Source organism: Cheilinus undulatus, linkage group 12, assembly GCF_018320785.1.
Source record: "Cheilinus undulatus linkage group 12, ASM1832078v1, whole genome shotgun sequence".
NCBI lineage: Eukaryota > Metazoa > Chordata > Actinopteri > Labriformes > Labridae > Cheilinus > Cheilinus undulatus.
Genome location: NC_054876.1, coordinates 10,558,777 through 10,574,839, shown reverse-complemented (window position 1 = coordinate 10,574,839; position 16,063 = coordinate 10,558,777). Strand labels below are relative to the sequence as shown.

At 39.4% G+C, this 16,063-nt stretch overlaps 1 protein-coding gene across 10 annotated transcripts in view; it reads left to right on the top strand.

The window, feature by feature from the left end:
• The window catches only part of auts2a (activator of transcription and developmental regulator AUTS2 a), a 656,715-nt gene that overhangs the window by 273,414 nt on the left and 367,238 nt on the right, over window positions 1–16,063 (top strand). For all 10 annotated transcript variants that reach the window (XM_041801239.1, XM_041801245.1, XM_041801247.1 and 7 more), the window contains exon 4: window positions 13,854–13,955. In XM_041801239.1, the coding sequence (XP_041657173.1) occupies window positions 13,854–13,955 (102 nt within the window). The remainder of the gene's footprint in view (window positions 1–13,853; window positions 13,956–16,063) is intronic.

The following is a 16,063-nucleotide window of genomic DNA, read 5'->3' as shown; positions in this document are numbered from 1 at the left end:
AGGTAAAGTCACACCTCTGTAATGAAGTCAAATACACTGCAAAATTGGCAGTGTTGATTTTACACTTATAGACTTAAATTTAACTCTTTAAAAGAGTAATGCTCCACACTACATAAAGTTAAACTACACTTTTGAAAGTGTTACACATCTTACAGTAGGACAGAGTTGCAGTATCTTTTGGCAATGCAATAGAAGAAGAATATGCGCTATGCATTTTATGTCACAGGCAGGAGCTCTAACTCAGAGGATAACTTCACTCATGGTGCAAATGTGTCTAACAACAAAAACTGCAACAGTACACTTGAAAAATGACCAAAAGAACTCCAGCAACTACAGGCAACATCTTAACACAAGATAAACATATTAAACTGATCTAAACACTATGCCCAAGGGCATGATGGGAAACTCTCCCGACACATCCCCCAGATTTACAATACAGTGTAGTCAACAGAGGTGGAAAAAGTCTAAGAGTATGATACTCAAGTAGAAGTACAGTTACTCTGGTTAAAACTTACTTAAGTTGAAGTAAAAGTACTTTTTTAGTTCCCCCAAAAAACTACTTAGTTACAGTAATCTGAGTAAAAATAATTAGTTACTTTCCACCACTGGCTAATATTTGCCAAAACTGGTAATGAATGGTTAGAGCTTTTTTAGCAAACATTTGCTGATACGAGTAGCATGCCAATAATACCTCACATACTCATTCATAAAAAACACGGAAAGGAAAATCATGGTTTTGACAAGAAGCTTGAATAAATACATTAGTTTGGAGGAATACTTTTCAGTCTCAGATCTTTAAAATAGATATTCAAGTTCTGCTAAAATAAACAGGCATTAATTAGCCATTAAAATAAACATTTTATGATGACAGAAGAGTATTGGTTGTGGTATCAGTGAGGCCTTGCATCTTTTATGGTGTTGATATTAATATCCATACTGATCTCCACCCCTAATAAAACCAGCTCCTCTGATTGGCTAACTGTGAGTGATGTCTTTACTTCAGAGAAATGTCATGATTTAAGAGAAACATATCAAGAGTTTTCAGTATGATACCCTCATTCATGGACAAAGATAAAATGTGGTGTTTTTACACCGTATACCCTGGACTTTTTTTTTTTTTTTTTTGCAAAACACAGCTATAACAGCAAACAAATCTGGGGCAATAAAGGCCACGCGCTGATGCTCAGTGGCAGGCTGTGAGCGAGGGTGGCAGAGAGGGTTATGGGTGACGAGAGGGCCAGGCGGGACTCCTGTCTGTGGCGGTTAAAGCAGCAGGGCCTCCGAGCGAGCACGGGGTCAGAGCCTGGCCACGCTGGTGGGCTCGCCCACACAGGCACTGTCAGACGGATGACGCGCGGCTCTTTGTCGCCCCCTCACAGGCTCTGACAAAACCCTCAGCTACTGTTATTTTTTCATAACAGTCTCGACAGATAAAGCCCAGTGCGAGTTAAACGGGCCCAGCAGTTTCCAAATGCTGCTGTCGAGCAGCCTGAGGTGTTTTCTTTCTCTCGATGGGCTCACTGTGAGGCTGATGTGATGTACAGGCTGGTACAGACATAATTAGCTATGCTTAATGTGCTCTAATGTTTGGCTACGACGTCTCCTTAGGCAATACTAAAGTCTCTGTATAAAGTCGACAGAAATTCTTCAAGTTGTTCATTTTAACTGCTGAGTCGTGAAGCTTCCAAGCACTTTAATAGCCCTGGTATATAGACCTGTGAAGGCAGCATAAAGGAGATATTCAAAGTGTAGTCAGAGGAAACCAAGGGGATTTGACAGTGCCGCAGGAAATAGACAATTTATTATCAGCAACATAGCCTAGGTAGTGGATTATCTATAAAACTTTCATGGTCCTCCCTCAGTGGCAAGCAGCCATAAAACTTCCCAAATGAGGGACTTGTTAATTTACTTGTTAAAGCAAATTAAAAATTTATAAGCGCTTTTAGGTAAATGAGATCCTCTTTCATTGCAGCCCTAGTGGGATTCTCTCTGCCAGATCCTGAGAGGACAGGTTAGCTGTTCTGAAAGCCGCAGAAGAACAATAAAAGCCGTTAAATTGTTCCAGGTTTTATTACAGCCGAGCTCCGCAGCTGCTGTTGTGCGTAACTAAGGGAAACCAGGAGCTGATGGCTATCCCACTGAGGCCAGTACAGAAAACTGAGCCCAGTTCTCTCCATGTCTCTTTTTTTTTTCTCTCTTTGTGGGATGAGGGATGGGGGTTGGGGGAGAGGCTTGGCTGGGGGAGACTGTGTTGTGTATGGCTCAGTTTAAAAAGGCCTTTGTGGTTAGAAATGTTAGCAGGCCTACTTTTGTGCTTGATTGCATTGAGTCTGTAGTGCGGCCCTTGAGGATAGGTCAATACACTTGTAAAATTCCAACAATGGCAACGGTGAGCACTTTTCACTAAGTGAGGAAATAATTGAGAGCACATGTTCAAGACGATGTTGTAATAGCAGACTTTTCAGGGGAACAGTGGTGAATGACATAATTTATAATGCTACTTTATTCTTAACGTCTGCCCTGTGTGCTCTAAATGTTTTTGAAGTTCCTCAATAAATTATAAAACAGTTTGGATAAACACTTGTCTCTGATTGGTTGATGACAGCACCACTCATGTTAGTTGGTTTAAAAGTTTAGTTGTGGAAGTAAAAAATATCAATCATTCTCTACAGAAGATTTGATTTTTAGCCATAATGTCATAACCATCCAAGGAAAAATTACCACGAGCTACCTGAGTGTTAAACAATGGTTTGTGCTAACTTATACCATGTTCTTGGTGAATACTCTATTCTGATTGGCTCTGGAAATCTTATTGGTGTCCATTAACTTCTGATACATATACAGTGGCAAGAAACAGTCTGTGAACCCTTTGGGATTTCTTGGATTTCTGCTTAAATTGGTCATAAAATGTGTTCTGATCTTCATCTAAGTCACAACAATAGACAAACACAGTCTGCTTAAACTAATACCGCACAAAAATGATATGTTTTCATGTTTTTATTGAACAAAACATGTAAACATTCACAGTGCAGGGTGGAAAAAGTATGTGAACCCCTAGGCTAATGACTTCTCCAAGAACTAATTGGAGCCAGGAGTCAGCCAACCTGGAGTCCAATCGATGTGATGAGATTGGATGTGTTGGTTAAAGCTGCTGTTGCCTTGGAGACCATTTGTCTGTAATTTTTGCATTTAAGGAATTATAAATGTGTTAAAGTGTAAAGAAGAATTTCTCTAAAGGATGTTTTTGATGTTTGCGTTTTGCATGTGCTTTGCTAGGTAATGATAACTCAGCAAGCTAATTGTAGCTGCTATATTGGCTAGCTTGCAGATTTGTCTGTATTTTCACCAAGCTGCAACCTCCAGTCCTGAAAAATGAAGCCACTGCAGAAGTGCAAAAGACTGCAATACAACTAGTGTCCACTTGAGGCTGGCTGCAGGAACGCCAGAAGAAACCTGTTAAAAAGCTGGGTTTTGCACTAGAAATAAACTGGTTTACAGCCTGGTTCAAAAAAACCAAACGTGTCTCATTAGCTAATGTGTTTGTGTGCTCTCTCTGTACGGGGGTGATTTTTTTTGTACAACAATGGTTTAGTTTATATTTAGGAAAAACCTCACTGTGGACAAATTAGTGCATCTCATTTGATTGACGGATAGCTCGACAGGCAGAAGCTATGTTTCTGTCAACCAGAATGCTCGCTAGCAGGCTGACAGGAAGTTGCACTCAGTGGGCAGGCCGTTAGGTTGATCCAAAGTTTGGTTGAGACCACCTATTGTAAGCAGACGGCTGACGTCACCCAGGCTTTGTCCAATTCTTTCTACAGACTATGAGTTTCACACAGTTGCATGTTTGTGAGTTATGTGGGGCTTTGTACTGATTCACTTTTTCAATTTCTGTGTGATCTTACAGGATTACCAAAACAAAATTATAAAGGACTAATTCAGTAAATCCAAGAAAAGTCAAGCCTTGTTTTTTATTGGGGACCGTTGAAGTGTTATCTGACTGTCTAACTCTGCACAGGGATACCTGCAGACAGGGCAGTACAACAATCTTAAAGGAGCATTTGACCAGGATTTCAGGCCATTGTTTAAACAAAATAATAGATAATTACTTAACCGGCTCTAAGTTTTTTTGCCAGCTAATTTGATATACAAAGCAGTTTAGCAGTTTAGTCAGCATACCACGTGCATCCCTATTCTAAATGTAAAAACGTGAAATATTGAAATATTCTAAGCATTGACAAAGCGGTTTTTTGCTGAATTTGAAAAAAATAATAATTAAAATTGAATTTATCTGTAAGCCGACTTTGCATTTGCATGACAGTTTTGGTGGAAACACTTATGGTTGCTCTGTTCTAGTCTTTAAAGTAAGATAAGGTAAAGTTAATCTATGTAGCACTTTACAAAGACAGTATACAGAGGATACAAACAGGGACAATGATGCAGTCACCACCATAGGGATAGCAACAGATAATAAACACAGTTGCAAAAATAATGAAAGCCTGTCACGAGGCACACATGAGTGTACAAGTGTTCAACATACTGTGAACATTACAATACACAATTAAAAGGATAATTACTAGAATGCCTGTCTTAATATGTGGGTCTTCAACTGGCTCTGCTTATAGTGTTCCTGCCTTTCAAATATACGGTATATGACTTTCTTTTCCTTATTGCCTGCGCTTATGCCAAAGAGTCACAACAATTCCTCTGATTGGTTACGTACACCTTCACCATGTAAACGTTTATCACCCCTACAAAGATTGATGGCCAGAGGTGCCAGCTGGACTCCTTTGTGATAACTTCTCTTCTGGGAATTTTTGTTATTGTTGGCAAAACCATTGGTCCAATACTGACATGCTTTCCTGGGCCTGATCCACTCACTGCACACTGGGTGCCCAGGACCTGGTGGGTTGGACAGACCTTGGGGGCAGCCACCTGCAACAGGGACAGGTCATCTGGGAGGATACATAGAGAGATGGGGCATGGGCCTGGCACAGGCTGGACGAGGGCCATCATGAGGCCAGAGCAGGACAGAGCCAAGGCTGGCCTGGCAAGGTGCCTGACTGGATCAAAAAATTCAACCAGTCAGTTGCTGATGATGACTATTTTCACTATATTACATTATTATAAACAATTGAGAAACTACAGTAAAAGTAAATGTAGAGAGGGAGTCTGTATATGTTTTTAAAGGGGCTTTCTAACTATCATTTGGAAACAGTGGTTTATGGGATGTGTAGTTCCTTTACTATCAGAAAATACTACAGTGTAGTATTTTCCCTTTTCTCTATCGTTAAATTCCATGTATGTACTAAATCAGGTCATGAGTATTGGGGTAGCTGGTTGGCTGGGTTCCAGGATTGAAAATATTGATTAAAATGATTTCTAACTATACATCGAGTTTCTGGCTCCTCCATTGTCCTGTTTTGATTTGTTTCCACTGTAACCAGGGTTAAAGTCCCTTCATATTACCCTCTGCTGTTGGTCGTAGCAACACTGAAATGAAAAACATTCTGTATTGATTTTTGCCTCTTTTAATGAATTTTCCCGTGCTGTAAAGACAGACCTTTTGTTGCTTCAGTAGACATCTCAAGATAAGTATTTGTGAGGCATACATGACATTCAATAACACCTTTGGTATTTCATGTGGTCGTTCCAATAACGCTGCTGCGAGCTTATCTGTAAAGACGTTTGTTTACTTGTAACCTTCAAAAGAAATGTTGAGAAGCACGGCTTTTCAACTATTCCTTCTACGTCTTATAACTCTTTGAAATTCAAGAGTGTGGAGAGTGTTTGAGTGAATGGAAGAGCACAGCTTTGGTCAAGGCCAGTCAAGAAATAGCGAGCTCCTGACACATTATTGGAAATCCTTAGCATGCTAGACCTTTAAAGAGGAAGTCATTGACGGCTCATTTAATTCTGTATTATCTTTTTGATGGGATGGACAATCCCCTCTGATTACTGGCATGTTTTACTGCTAGAAAAAGCGAGTCTTTGATTAAACTTAACAAAGCTCTGAATGAACACTATTTCCTGACTGATTGAAGAAATTATTTAAATTTTTCTTCAATGGTAGGGATAGAAGAAAAATATGTACCTGCTAACATAACCCTATGGAACACTGAAAAGCATTCTAGCTAATTTTTAAATTATAAATTGCCTATTGCTTAAAAGTTTAGTGTGTTTGTACATCAGAAGTTATTGCAAAATACTGGAACCCAATATTAAATTAAAATTCAATGCTTAAACTGAGACATTTCATTATTATTTTGAAAATACTTTTTCCTGTTTTGAATTTGATATCTAGAAACATGTCAAAAAAATCTAATTGTGGAAAAAAAAAATAACTGAAAATATTGCTCATCTCAATGAAATTTGGAATTTCAGTGTTTTGGAAAGTATTCTGTTTGTTTTTGTATTTTAAACAGCTTTTGTAGAAATTTGACCAGTACTTTCACCCTTAAATATTATGTAATGATCATTACTAACAGGTCAAAATGTTCATTCCTTTACACACAAGTGCTTCTTTTTGCCGCCTAAGAAGCGGTGATAGAAAAATACAGTTCAAACAGGCATGAATCACGATATTGCCCTCTATGCAGATGATGGTGTGTTCTTCATTTCTAGCTACTTAAAAAGTCATGGTACTATGGTACAATGAATTTATTACAAGGCTGTTTTGCACTTTTGATTCCTATTCTACACTTAGTGTATAAATAGCTATGACATGCTATTTCTTGATAGATGAATGCCATTAACACTAAAACCCCCTGATAAGAAAAGTGGACGACTGCAGTTTTAACTGTAGAATCTAATAAACGATCTGTTTATCAGAAGAATTAATAATTTTTAGATTAATATGATAGTTTCTAAATTAGTATTTTCATCTTATTGATTTATAATGTAAGTGGCAGTTTGATGAGCAGGGTACTAAATAGTGATGAGCAAGATGTTTAGCAGAGGAACCTCTTCAGGCTGAAAGGAGATCCTTATGCTTTATGTTTGACCATAACAACTTTTTCATAATAAGATAAGATAAGATAAAGTAAGATAAGATAAGATAAGGTAGGATAATTTAAGATAAGATAAGATAAGATAAGGTAAGATAAAGTAAGGTAAGGTAAGATAAGATATGATCCGATAAGATACGATAAGTTAAAATAAGATACGATGAGATAAGATATGATAACATAAAATAAGATAAGATTAGATACGATAAGACAAGGGGCTGCATGTTGGTGCAGGGGTTAGTGCTGTTGCCTAACAACAAGAAGGTCCCTGATTCGCTTCCCCGCCAGGGCCTTTCTGTGCGGAGATTTCATGTTCTCCCCATGTACGAATGGGTTCTCTCTGGGTACTTCGGCTTCCTCCCACCACCAAAACATGCTCATCAGGTTAATTGGTGACTCTAAAATTGGCTATAGCTGTGAGTGTGAGCGTGCCTGGATGTCTGTCTCTATATGTCAGGGATCAGTCCAGGGTGTACCCCACCTTTCGCCCAATGCCATGACCCCGAACGGGATAAGCGTATAGAAGATGGATGGAAGATAAGGTATGATAGATCAGATAAGATAACATAACATAAAATAAGATACGATAACATAAAATAAGATAAGATAAGCCTTTATTGATCCCCCATTGAGAGAAGTTTGGTTATTACAACAGCTCAGTGGGAGAAGTAAAAGTAATTAGCAATATATAACAAAGGTAAGAAAGAAAATGTGCAGCAGCACAAATGACATGCAGCAAAAATGAATCATGAAACAGCTTATTTTGTATGTTTCTGGGAGCAATAAAAGCGTTGATTATGCCATGGTTCCCTCCATTATGAGTAGTTCTTGAAACCAAGCACTCTGACATTGACACATTCAAACTGGCTGCAGGGGATGTTCAGTTGTCATCACTTCCACACCAAAATAAACTGTAGCAAATTAACAGTTTGAGTAGTTGTTGGTGACTTAAGCTTGTTCTTTTTGTGTAGAAAATGATTTATAAGATGTGTAAAATGATTTCTCATAGTTGTGGGCTGATCTGTCTCCTGCTGAGCTTCAGGCTGCTCTTTTCCAAAGCTTCACGCTGACAGCTGATTGAAAACAGTTGTTGATTCTCCACTCCAGTAAATTCTGACTGGTAAGAGACGAGAGAGAAAAAAGTTTATCCCCTAACGCAGAACAGATTGCAGGAAAACAAGACCTCACTGTGTGGAAATTAATGGCAGATGCACTTACTAGTAGTTTAAATGTTTCATTAGATGCTAATGTCTTGCTGTGTCTTTAATTGTTGTGAAATTAGCCTCTGGAATATTAAAACCATCTGTTTGTTATCTTCCTGCAGGGCCACTTCCTACCCAGCCTGTGCTGATACAGTGAGGTTGTTAAGTAAATGTATCCGTATGCTTCAACCTGCGTCTTAATTAATGCCTTTATGCTCCAGCATCAGTACAGCACAGCAGTAGGAGGCCTCTGCATGCACATGTCTCTTCTCTGAGCAGATCTCTGCTGAATGTAGCAACTGACCGAATCCACAGAGAGGGTATTTCCTCTGGTGTCATAATCATAATCATAGATTGCTTAGCAATAGCTTAATTATGACCGATGCATTTCAAAGGCAAGTGTTTACTGAACACTATGCTGATGATGATATCTTCTAGATGGTGTGTTACAGAACATACAGTGGTTTGCATATGGTGGATCAGGACCCAAAATTGGGTCCCAGAGCTGTTTTCCACAGGAAGAAAATTGTGGCAAAATGTCGATGACAAGGTTGCATCCAGGGGTTGACCCTAGAAATCTGACTGGCTATTATCCTAATCTTTTTGTATTTCTAAAAAACCCTCTATTTCAGCCCTGCTCAGAGTGTCTGTGGCTTTAAATGTTACTGAGCTGTCTGACTCCGCCCCTGACCGCGCCCATCTCAGGACATGGATGTGGCTCTCCTGATCCTCCTGTCAGAGGATTTCCCCTCATGATGTCATGAGGGGAAATCTGAGAACAGCCTGTTTCAGCTCACATTTTCTGAAAGGTGGGGAAAGAGAGGGGGGTAGGAAATGGATTTTTCTAGTATTTGAGGGGATTGTGGATGGGCCAGTGGCACATATTTTTGTTAGAAAAGCCTGAAAAAGTGACTTTTTGCATAATATGTGACCTTTAAATTTTGTTAATATTCCGTTTTACACACTGTACCTTTAACAATGGTATCAGCTGCCTGTCTAGCTTATGGTTAAGTAAATTACCCTATTCTGTTCATGGCTCCACATGCCCTCTATGTCACATGTTTTGTTTCTCTGACTGGCCCACATTGGCCCATCGTGTATGTGCAGTTGCCCAGATGGATATGAACTATATCCCATTTAATGGCTATTTGAAATAGTATATAGGCCATCTGGCGTGTCAGGTTACCTGTTTCCTTCTCTCTGCCTCAGTGAATGGTATTTGTATCTTGTGGTATTTCTTATCTAATAGCCTTTAGTTATCAATATAAACCTTTGATATCTTCTGTACAGCGATACTTTTGTAACTGTTGTTCAAACTCTGTAGTCATATGGCAAAGTTTTAATATTTAAGACAAGATCAACTCAAACAAACTGTGCCATATTGGACTGAATCAAACTGGACCACTTGGTGGAAACCCATCATAAGACGTCTCAAGTCTTAGATGTTCTTTGAAAAGTTTTGTGAAATCTCTAAGCACAATTTAATGACCTGGAATTCAGCTGTATGATTAGTAATTACATTTAAGCTTCCCATCATGAGACATCAGTGAAAATGGCCGCTATGTGAATGGTGTTCATTAAAGAAGGTTTAAAGTGAAGCTAAGTTTAAAAGGCAATAAAGATATATGGAATGACTTACACGCTGTAATAAGCAGGAGTGATCGGATCAGCGTTGATGTAGCAGAGGTCACAGAGACGGCCCCCCCCCCCACACAGGCCTCTCATTTAGATTTATCACCAGACAGCAGGTCATTAAATCTCAACTTCACTTTTTGATGGCGTTGACCACCAGCAGTCCCTCCATTTGCCCAAGTCGTCTATTAATCACACCATAAAAAGAAATGAATCCATCATCTGAGCCTCAGAAAGGGGAGAGTGGATGAAAAAAAAAAAACACAATTCACAGAAGTAATTTAAGGGAGCTCAGGGGGAAATTAAAGGGAACAAGCTGAGGGATACGTTTTCAAATAGCTGTGTAATCAGGTCCTGAGCTATGTAATAGCCCTGAAAGATGAGCTGCTCTTTATTGGAACGTCTTTATTAGACATGTTCTTCAGACATTACACACTGTTAAATTTGGGAAAGATTTCTGATTTCATGGAGTACTTTTCCTCTGATAAGCCGGGATGCACACGTTGTGATTATGTTCTTTCACCGCTGCAGAGTCACCGTGATACCACATTGATTAAAAAAAGACAAATCTCTACATCTCCACCACACGTGCCTGATTATCCAGCTCAACAGTGTGGTTCTAGATGTAAAATCACATTCATTTTTGATTAATAGTCACAATGTCATGATCATCCAAGGTAGACTTATCAAGAGCTACCTTAGAGTGAAGCGACGGGCTATACTCCTGTAGAAGTCACAAGTTTGTATGATCAACCCCGGTTAAAGAAAAACACGGCTCATATGCAGTCCAACACTAATCCCAGAGGGTCACAGGGATGTCTCTGATTGGTTTAGCCTGCTGTTACCATGGCGGCGTTTACTGCCACTGCAAACTTTTGTTGGCAGCTGAAGGCCGCCCAGAGGAAAGAAAATCCTTAGGTCTGGGATATCGGTTAATGTACTGCAGTATAGTGTTAACTAAAGAACTGCAATGGATTGTGGGAATCATAGTTTCTACATTCCTGTTTAAAATGTTTTGTGTTTAGTGCAATGTTGTATCTTTGCCTTTTTGTTTGATTTTCCAATCCTTCTTTTCTTACAGTCTGGAGTGATGAAGAAGATGGTGACAGGATGTAAAACATTGATAAGGAGGGATGTATGATATTGTATTTTTGCCAGTAGCCAGTATGCCAATATTTACAATGGATGTTTGTTTATTTACACACTTATATATATATATATATATATATATATATATATATATATATATATATATATATATATATTTAAGAAAAAAAAGAAAAGAAAATATTTGTTAATTTTGCACAGAATGAACATTTTTGGGGGGAGAAAAAAATTTGATTATAAAGTTGTGTTCTTACAAAGGAACAAAACTCAGAATTGCAGGTTACAAAGTCATAAATTTACCAGAAAAAAGGAGATCGACATGTCAAAAGTTCACAAAGTCTTAAATTTTGATATCGAAATACGTCACGTACGGCTACATCACGTGTTTTGTTGCTCTGATTGGCCCATAAAGATGTGAAGGACAGAACATTCATCCAGTCACACCTAGAAAAGGAAAGTATATCATCTCCCAAACTTTTTGGGTGGGCCGAATGGATAAGTGGATGGGCCCGGGCCCATAAGGCCCGCCCATAACACTCTGCCTATTTACAACTGTTAAGGTAAAACATTGTTGTGTTTTCTTCACATAAATTTACAACTTTTTAAACTTTTTTTTTACATTTTGAGTTGTTGTTTTTTTTTTTTTTTTTCAAAATAAACAGATCCGCTTTTTAAAATTATTTATTTATGTATTTATTCATTTATTGAATGGCCCTAATACACGGTTATGATAATCAATAGATTATAGATTTTTAATTTCAAGGACAAGGGTATGTAGGTCTATTATGTTGGGATTTTGTCAATGAAAACAATTAAAATTGATGTTGATGTGGGGCTTAGCTTTTCTTAGATCTGTGTAGGGGAGGTGGTAAAAGGGCGTAAGGTGGAGAACCACTGAATCAGAAGGCATCAAAGGGGGTAACTTATCAAATTTTGTCCATAGAAGGCACCAAATCAGGCACTATGGCAAATTTTGTCCACTCAGGAGGCACCAAAGTGGGCACTTTGTTGTTTTAGCTGCTATATGTTTTATAAACATTAGGCCACCAAGGAGGGAGAATGACCGCCCTGCTCCACCTCTGAGTCCACCAGTGATTTCCACTATACTGGAAAGGTCCCTCAACAATTAAATTGAATAAAGTATATTTCAAATATATCCTTAGAAAGACCCATTGATCAATCAAATTTACTAATAATAGAAACTTTTTTCATTCAAAGTTCATACCTCCATGCAAACGAAGCAGAAGTTTGGCTGGTAATTCTTTCAGCTCTCTGAAGTAAAGGAGGTGGAAAGCTCTTGTTTTGAAAACAGCTTTAATGGAAACTGAATTGAATGGAAATTTAAAGCATCAAAATCATTTTTTAAATCATCATCCACATTAAAAGTGACTCAAAAACTCAATGCCAATAATCTGTGATTAACAGGTGTGTGCCCAGCTCTGCTCACCACACTAGTTTGTTTTTGGCTGGAATATGTGATTCAGGAGTCAGCAGCAGCGGCGGCGGCCTGATATTTTGTGTGTGCACATTCATAAATGCATGAGTTTGCTGGCATGTGCTGCCCCGTGTGTTCAGCAGGGACACAGTCTGGTTAATAAATATTATAGGTCAACATGTTTTTGATGAAGGAGCTGCAGACCGGGGCGTAAACATCATCCCTCGCCCTTTCTTCAAGGATCAGCTCACAGACCAGGGTGGAAGAGATATTATTCCCCTTTTCTGTCTAAAAATATGTAAACTCCCCTCAGACAGACTGGCATTTACAAGAGAAAGAGGCAGAAATGTGCCCTGGTTTTTGTGGGAATAGAACGTGTTGGAGGTAATTAGTGCTATCACAGCGCGGGGGCATTGGTGTGCATGAGCCTGTGTGCATGTGCCACTATGAGCTGTGCAGTCCTGCTGCATGAATGTGCACATGCAGAGTCAAACAGGCCCATCAGGCATTCCCTGAGCTCAAACTCTCTTATCACGTTCAGCACTCTGGTGAATCCGCCCGCCCTCCACCCATCATGCAATTCTCCCAAGGAATAGGATTCCTTTCACACCGCTAATGGCTACAGAAAAGGGAACATTTTCATTTTAATTACCCGCTCAACTCAAGAGTTCTTTCAGTATTCCCCCACCTTGTGCCCTTTCATTGCACAAAATAATAGCCGTTATGTGCAAAAAGGATATTAAAACATATACTGTAGCCATGTCCCATCCCTGCAGAGCGACAGAGGAGAGTGCCAACATCATCCAGTCCAAGTCCTTTGTGTGTGCAGCTCCGTATTAGGTGGCAGAGCATCCCATAAAGCTGTATTTTTATGTGCTTTGAAATGAAACCTGCAGCGTTTGTCTGGTCTGGAAGGAGCAGCATGGGAGCTTCAGACAACATCAATCGCAGACTTGGACAGGCAATGCAAACCCCGCCTCCTCCCACTCTGCGCGACACTCCCAAGAGTCTTTTATTGTTCTCCACATTTTGAAGGGCCTCAGATGCTTGCAGATTGGCACGTCCTCAGCTTTATTCTTGTCATTTTTGCTGCACCTCGAGCGGAGCGTCTAGAGGATGACACTTTGCTGAGCTCCTGCTGCCTCGGCATGTGGTGTCTGCTTGGAAGGGATAGCGGCTCCATTTGAAGGTTCTGGAGGGGTCTTTGTCCCCGTTCTCTATATCGTGTGCTGAGAGGGGTCTCATACTGCGAGATCAGATGGCGTCTATCATTGGCAAGCGCAGTGATGGGCCGCTGAATAGGCTCAGAAACGTGACAGATTCACAGAGACAGCGCCGCAGCTCCTGCCAGTTCTCACATATTCATGATTTCTGTGGGATGTCCTCCCTACCCAAGCTCCAAACTGCACTGTTAACGGTCCTGCTTCACGTTGTTAACCTCTTGGTCTTCTTGTGTTTTGTGTTTGGCAGCTGAAGCCGGGGCAGAACAACTGCAAGGACAGCGACAGCGAGAGCGTAAGTGGAGAGTCCAAGCCGTCCATCAGGAGCAGCTCCAGAGACAGGCTGACAGATGTGAGTACACCAATGCAAAATCACTGCTCCAGAGGCAGGCTGTCAGCGTTTTTTTTTCAACATGTTTTCATAGAGCACTATCTTTTTAAGAAAATGTCTGAATCCAAGGTCAATCATTGATCTCTCTCACAGGTTAAACCTTTCAAATGAAGACATATTCAAACTAAATGTGAGAAAATAAATGAAAAAGTGCTCCAAACAATGCCCAAAGAAAGTCATCATTTCAGACCTTTGTGATGTATTTGCTCAGACTTGGGTAATTTCTTGGCAAAACTCATTTCAGCAGTTCTTAAAAAGGGCCTTGTGGATTTTTCTTCCATCCACAGTTTCTCACCAACAGGCATTGTTTGTATCCTTGAGCTCTAACAAACTTGATGGATGTGTTGAAATCCTCATGAAATACTTGTAAAGCAGGTTTTTCTTAAAAGTTTTAAATCTGAGCCGCTCATGCCCACATAGGGCTGAAAGCTTTGGTTTTTGTCTGCCTCAGCTGGTATCTAGCTGCACATCTTTGCTCATTACTTACAGTTGATAAGTGAAGAAGTAAAGATGACACCACTGGTGGGAGTGGATCTAAGATATCTACACTGAAAACCAGGAATGAACACAATACGTCCCCTAAAGCTGCAATGTTTAGAATTTCTGATTTAAATATATATTAATTTAAAAATGACTCTGGCTCTGTTGCTGTATCGCATTCATGTTTTGTGCTGCTAACCTGGGATGCATTATGATTATTTTCTGCCATTAGTTGCAACTTCAATCACCCAAACTCAACTCCATAGTACAGACCCCACTTTCTCTTATCGTTGTGGCCCCACTAGACATTTCCAGGCCCGCGTCAACTTTGGCGGCGTACTTCCTGTTTTGAACTGAGGACTTTATTCACTAAAAACTGCACTCCATGTGATAAAACAATATTTTGATTTCATTGATTAATTTCACACAATAAGGGAGAAATGCCTTCCTTGTTCATCTTGCAAGCAATCCCAGAATCCTTTGCATGTAGTTAACAGTGCAAACCAGGAAGGTCAATATTTTACTGTAGACAGAAATTTGAATTTCATTGAACAGACATGTCTAACTGTAAAAATATCCCAGAAAGCACTCAAAACTGAGTCAACACAGATTAGGTTCACATCACGGACTAGTACACATATCTATAAAGATGTTACAGAATCAACATGTCCATAAAAGCTGTGACAGCAGTTATAAAATACCCATTCCCCACATTGCAGTTAACATAAAAGCAAACAGATAGCAACAGATGCTAAACTGTGTAACACAGTGCATGCCTCTTCACCCCAAAACAACTTACAGATTGTATTCAAACTGCTAACATGGATCATAGTTTCTATCCACTGCCAGGAAGACTAAAAGCAAAGATACTGGAACATTTCAGGTTTCTTCAAACACCAGAAAGTCAAGAGTTGGACACGAGTCATGCAGGCTGTGCAATAAACAAGGTAAAACACTGCAGGAACACCAATCGTTATTGACACACAACAACCAGCACTGAATGGCACTGTAAAGTAAAATTCACTTCTAAACAGGATCAAACTTAGACTTAGATAGACTTAATTTGTCATTCAGATTTACACCAAAACAGTGCACATCAGAACAAAGTTCTGTTGCTTTGGCTTCAGATAGTGCAAAGATTAAAAACAGCAGCAAATGTACATAATAAATAAAATGGGGCAGAAATGTGATAAAAATTTCTGTATAAAGAATGGTGATAATAGGCAGCAGTTTATGCTTTATTTGTAAGGACATGAGCTGAACAGCAACACTGATTATGAAGGCTTTACATACCTGCATAAGGAGTGTCAATGGCACTGTTTCAACCTAACTTGTCAGTTTTCTATGAGAACTGTGGTGCCATTGTAAACAGAAGTAAAGCAAAGAGTCATTCTTCTAAATGCAGTGAGAAATAACAGAGGGGACTGTTTTTATTTTAAAAAGTTTCATGTTATAGCTAGATTAGTTATTGTAGACTGTTTCAGTTTACTCTGATCTCTACAGATTTACATTTAAGTGTTTCAAAATGTAAGATCCTTGAAAGTACGCTTCTTTTTTAAAAATCATTTTCTATAGAGAAAAGCTGCTGT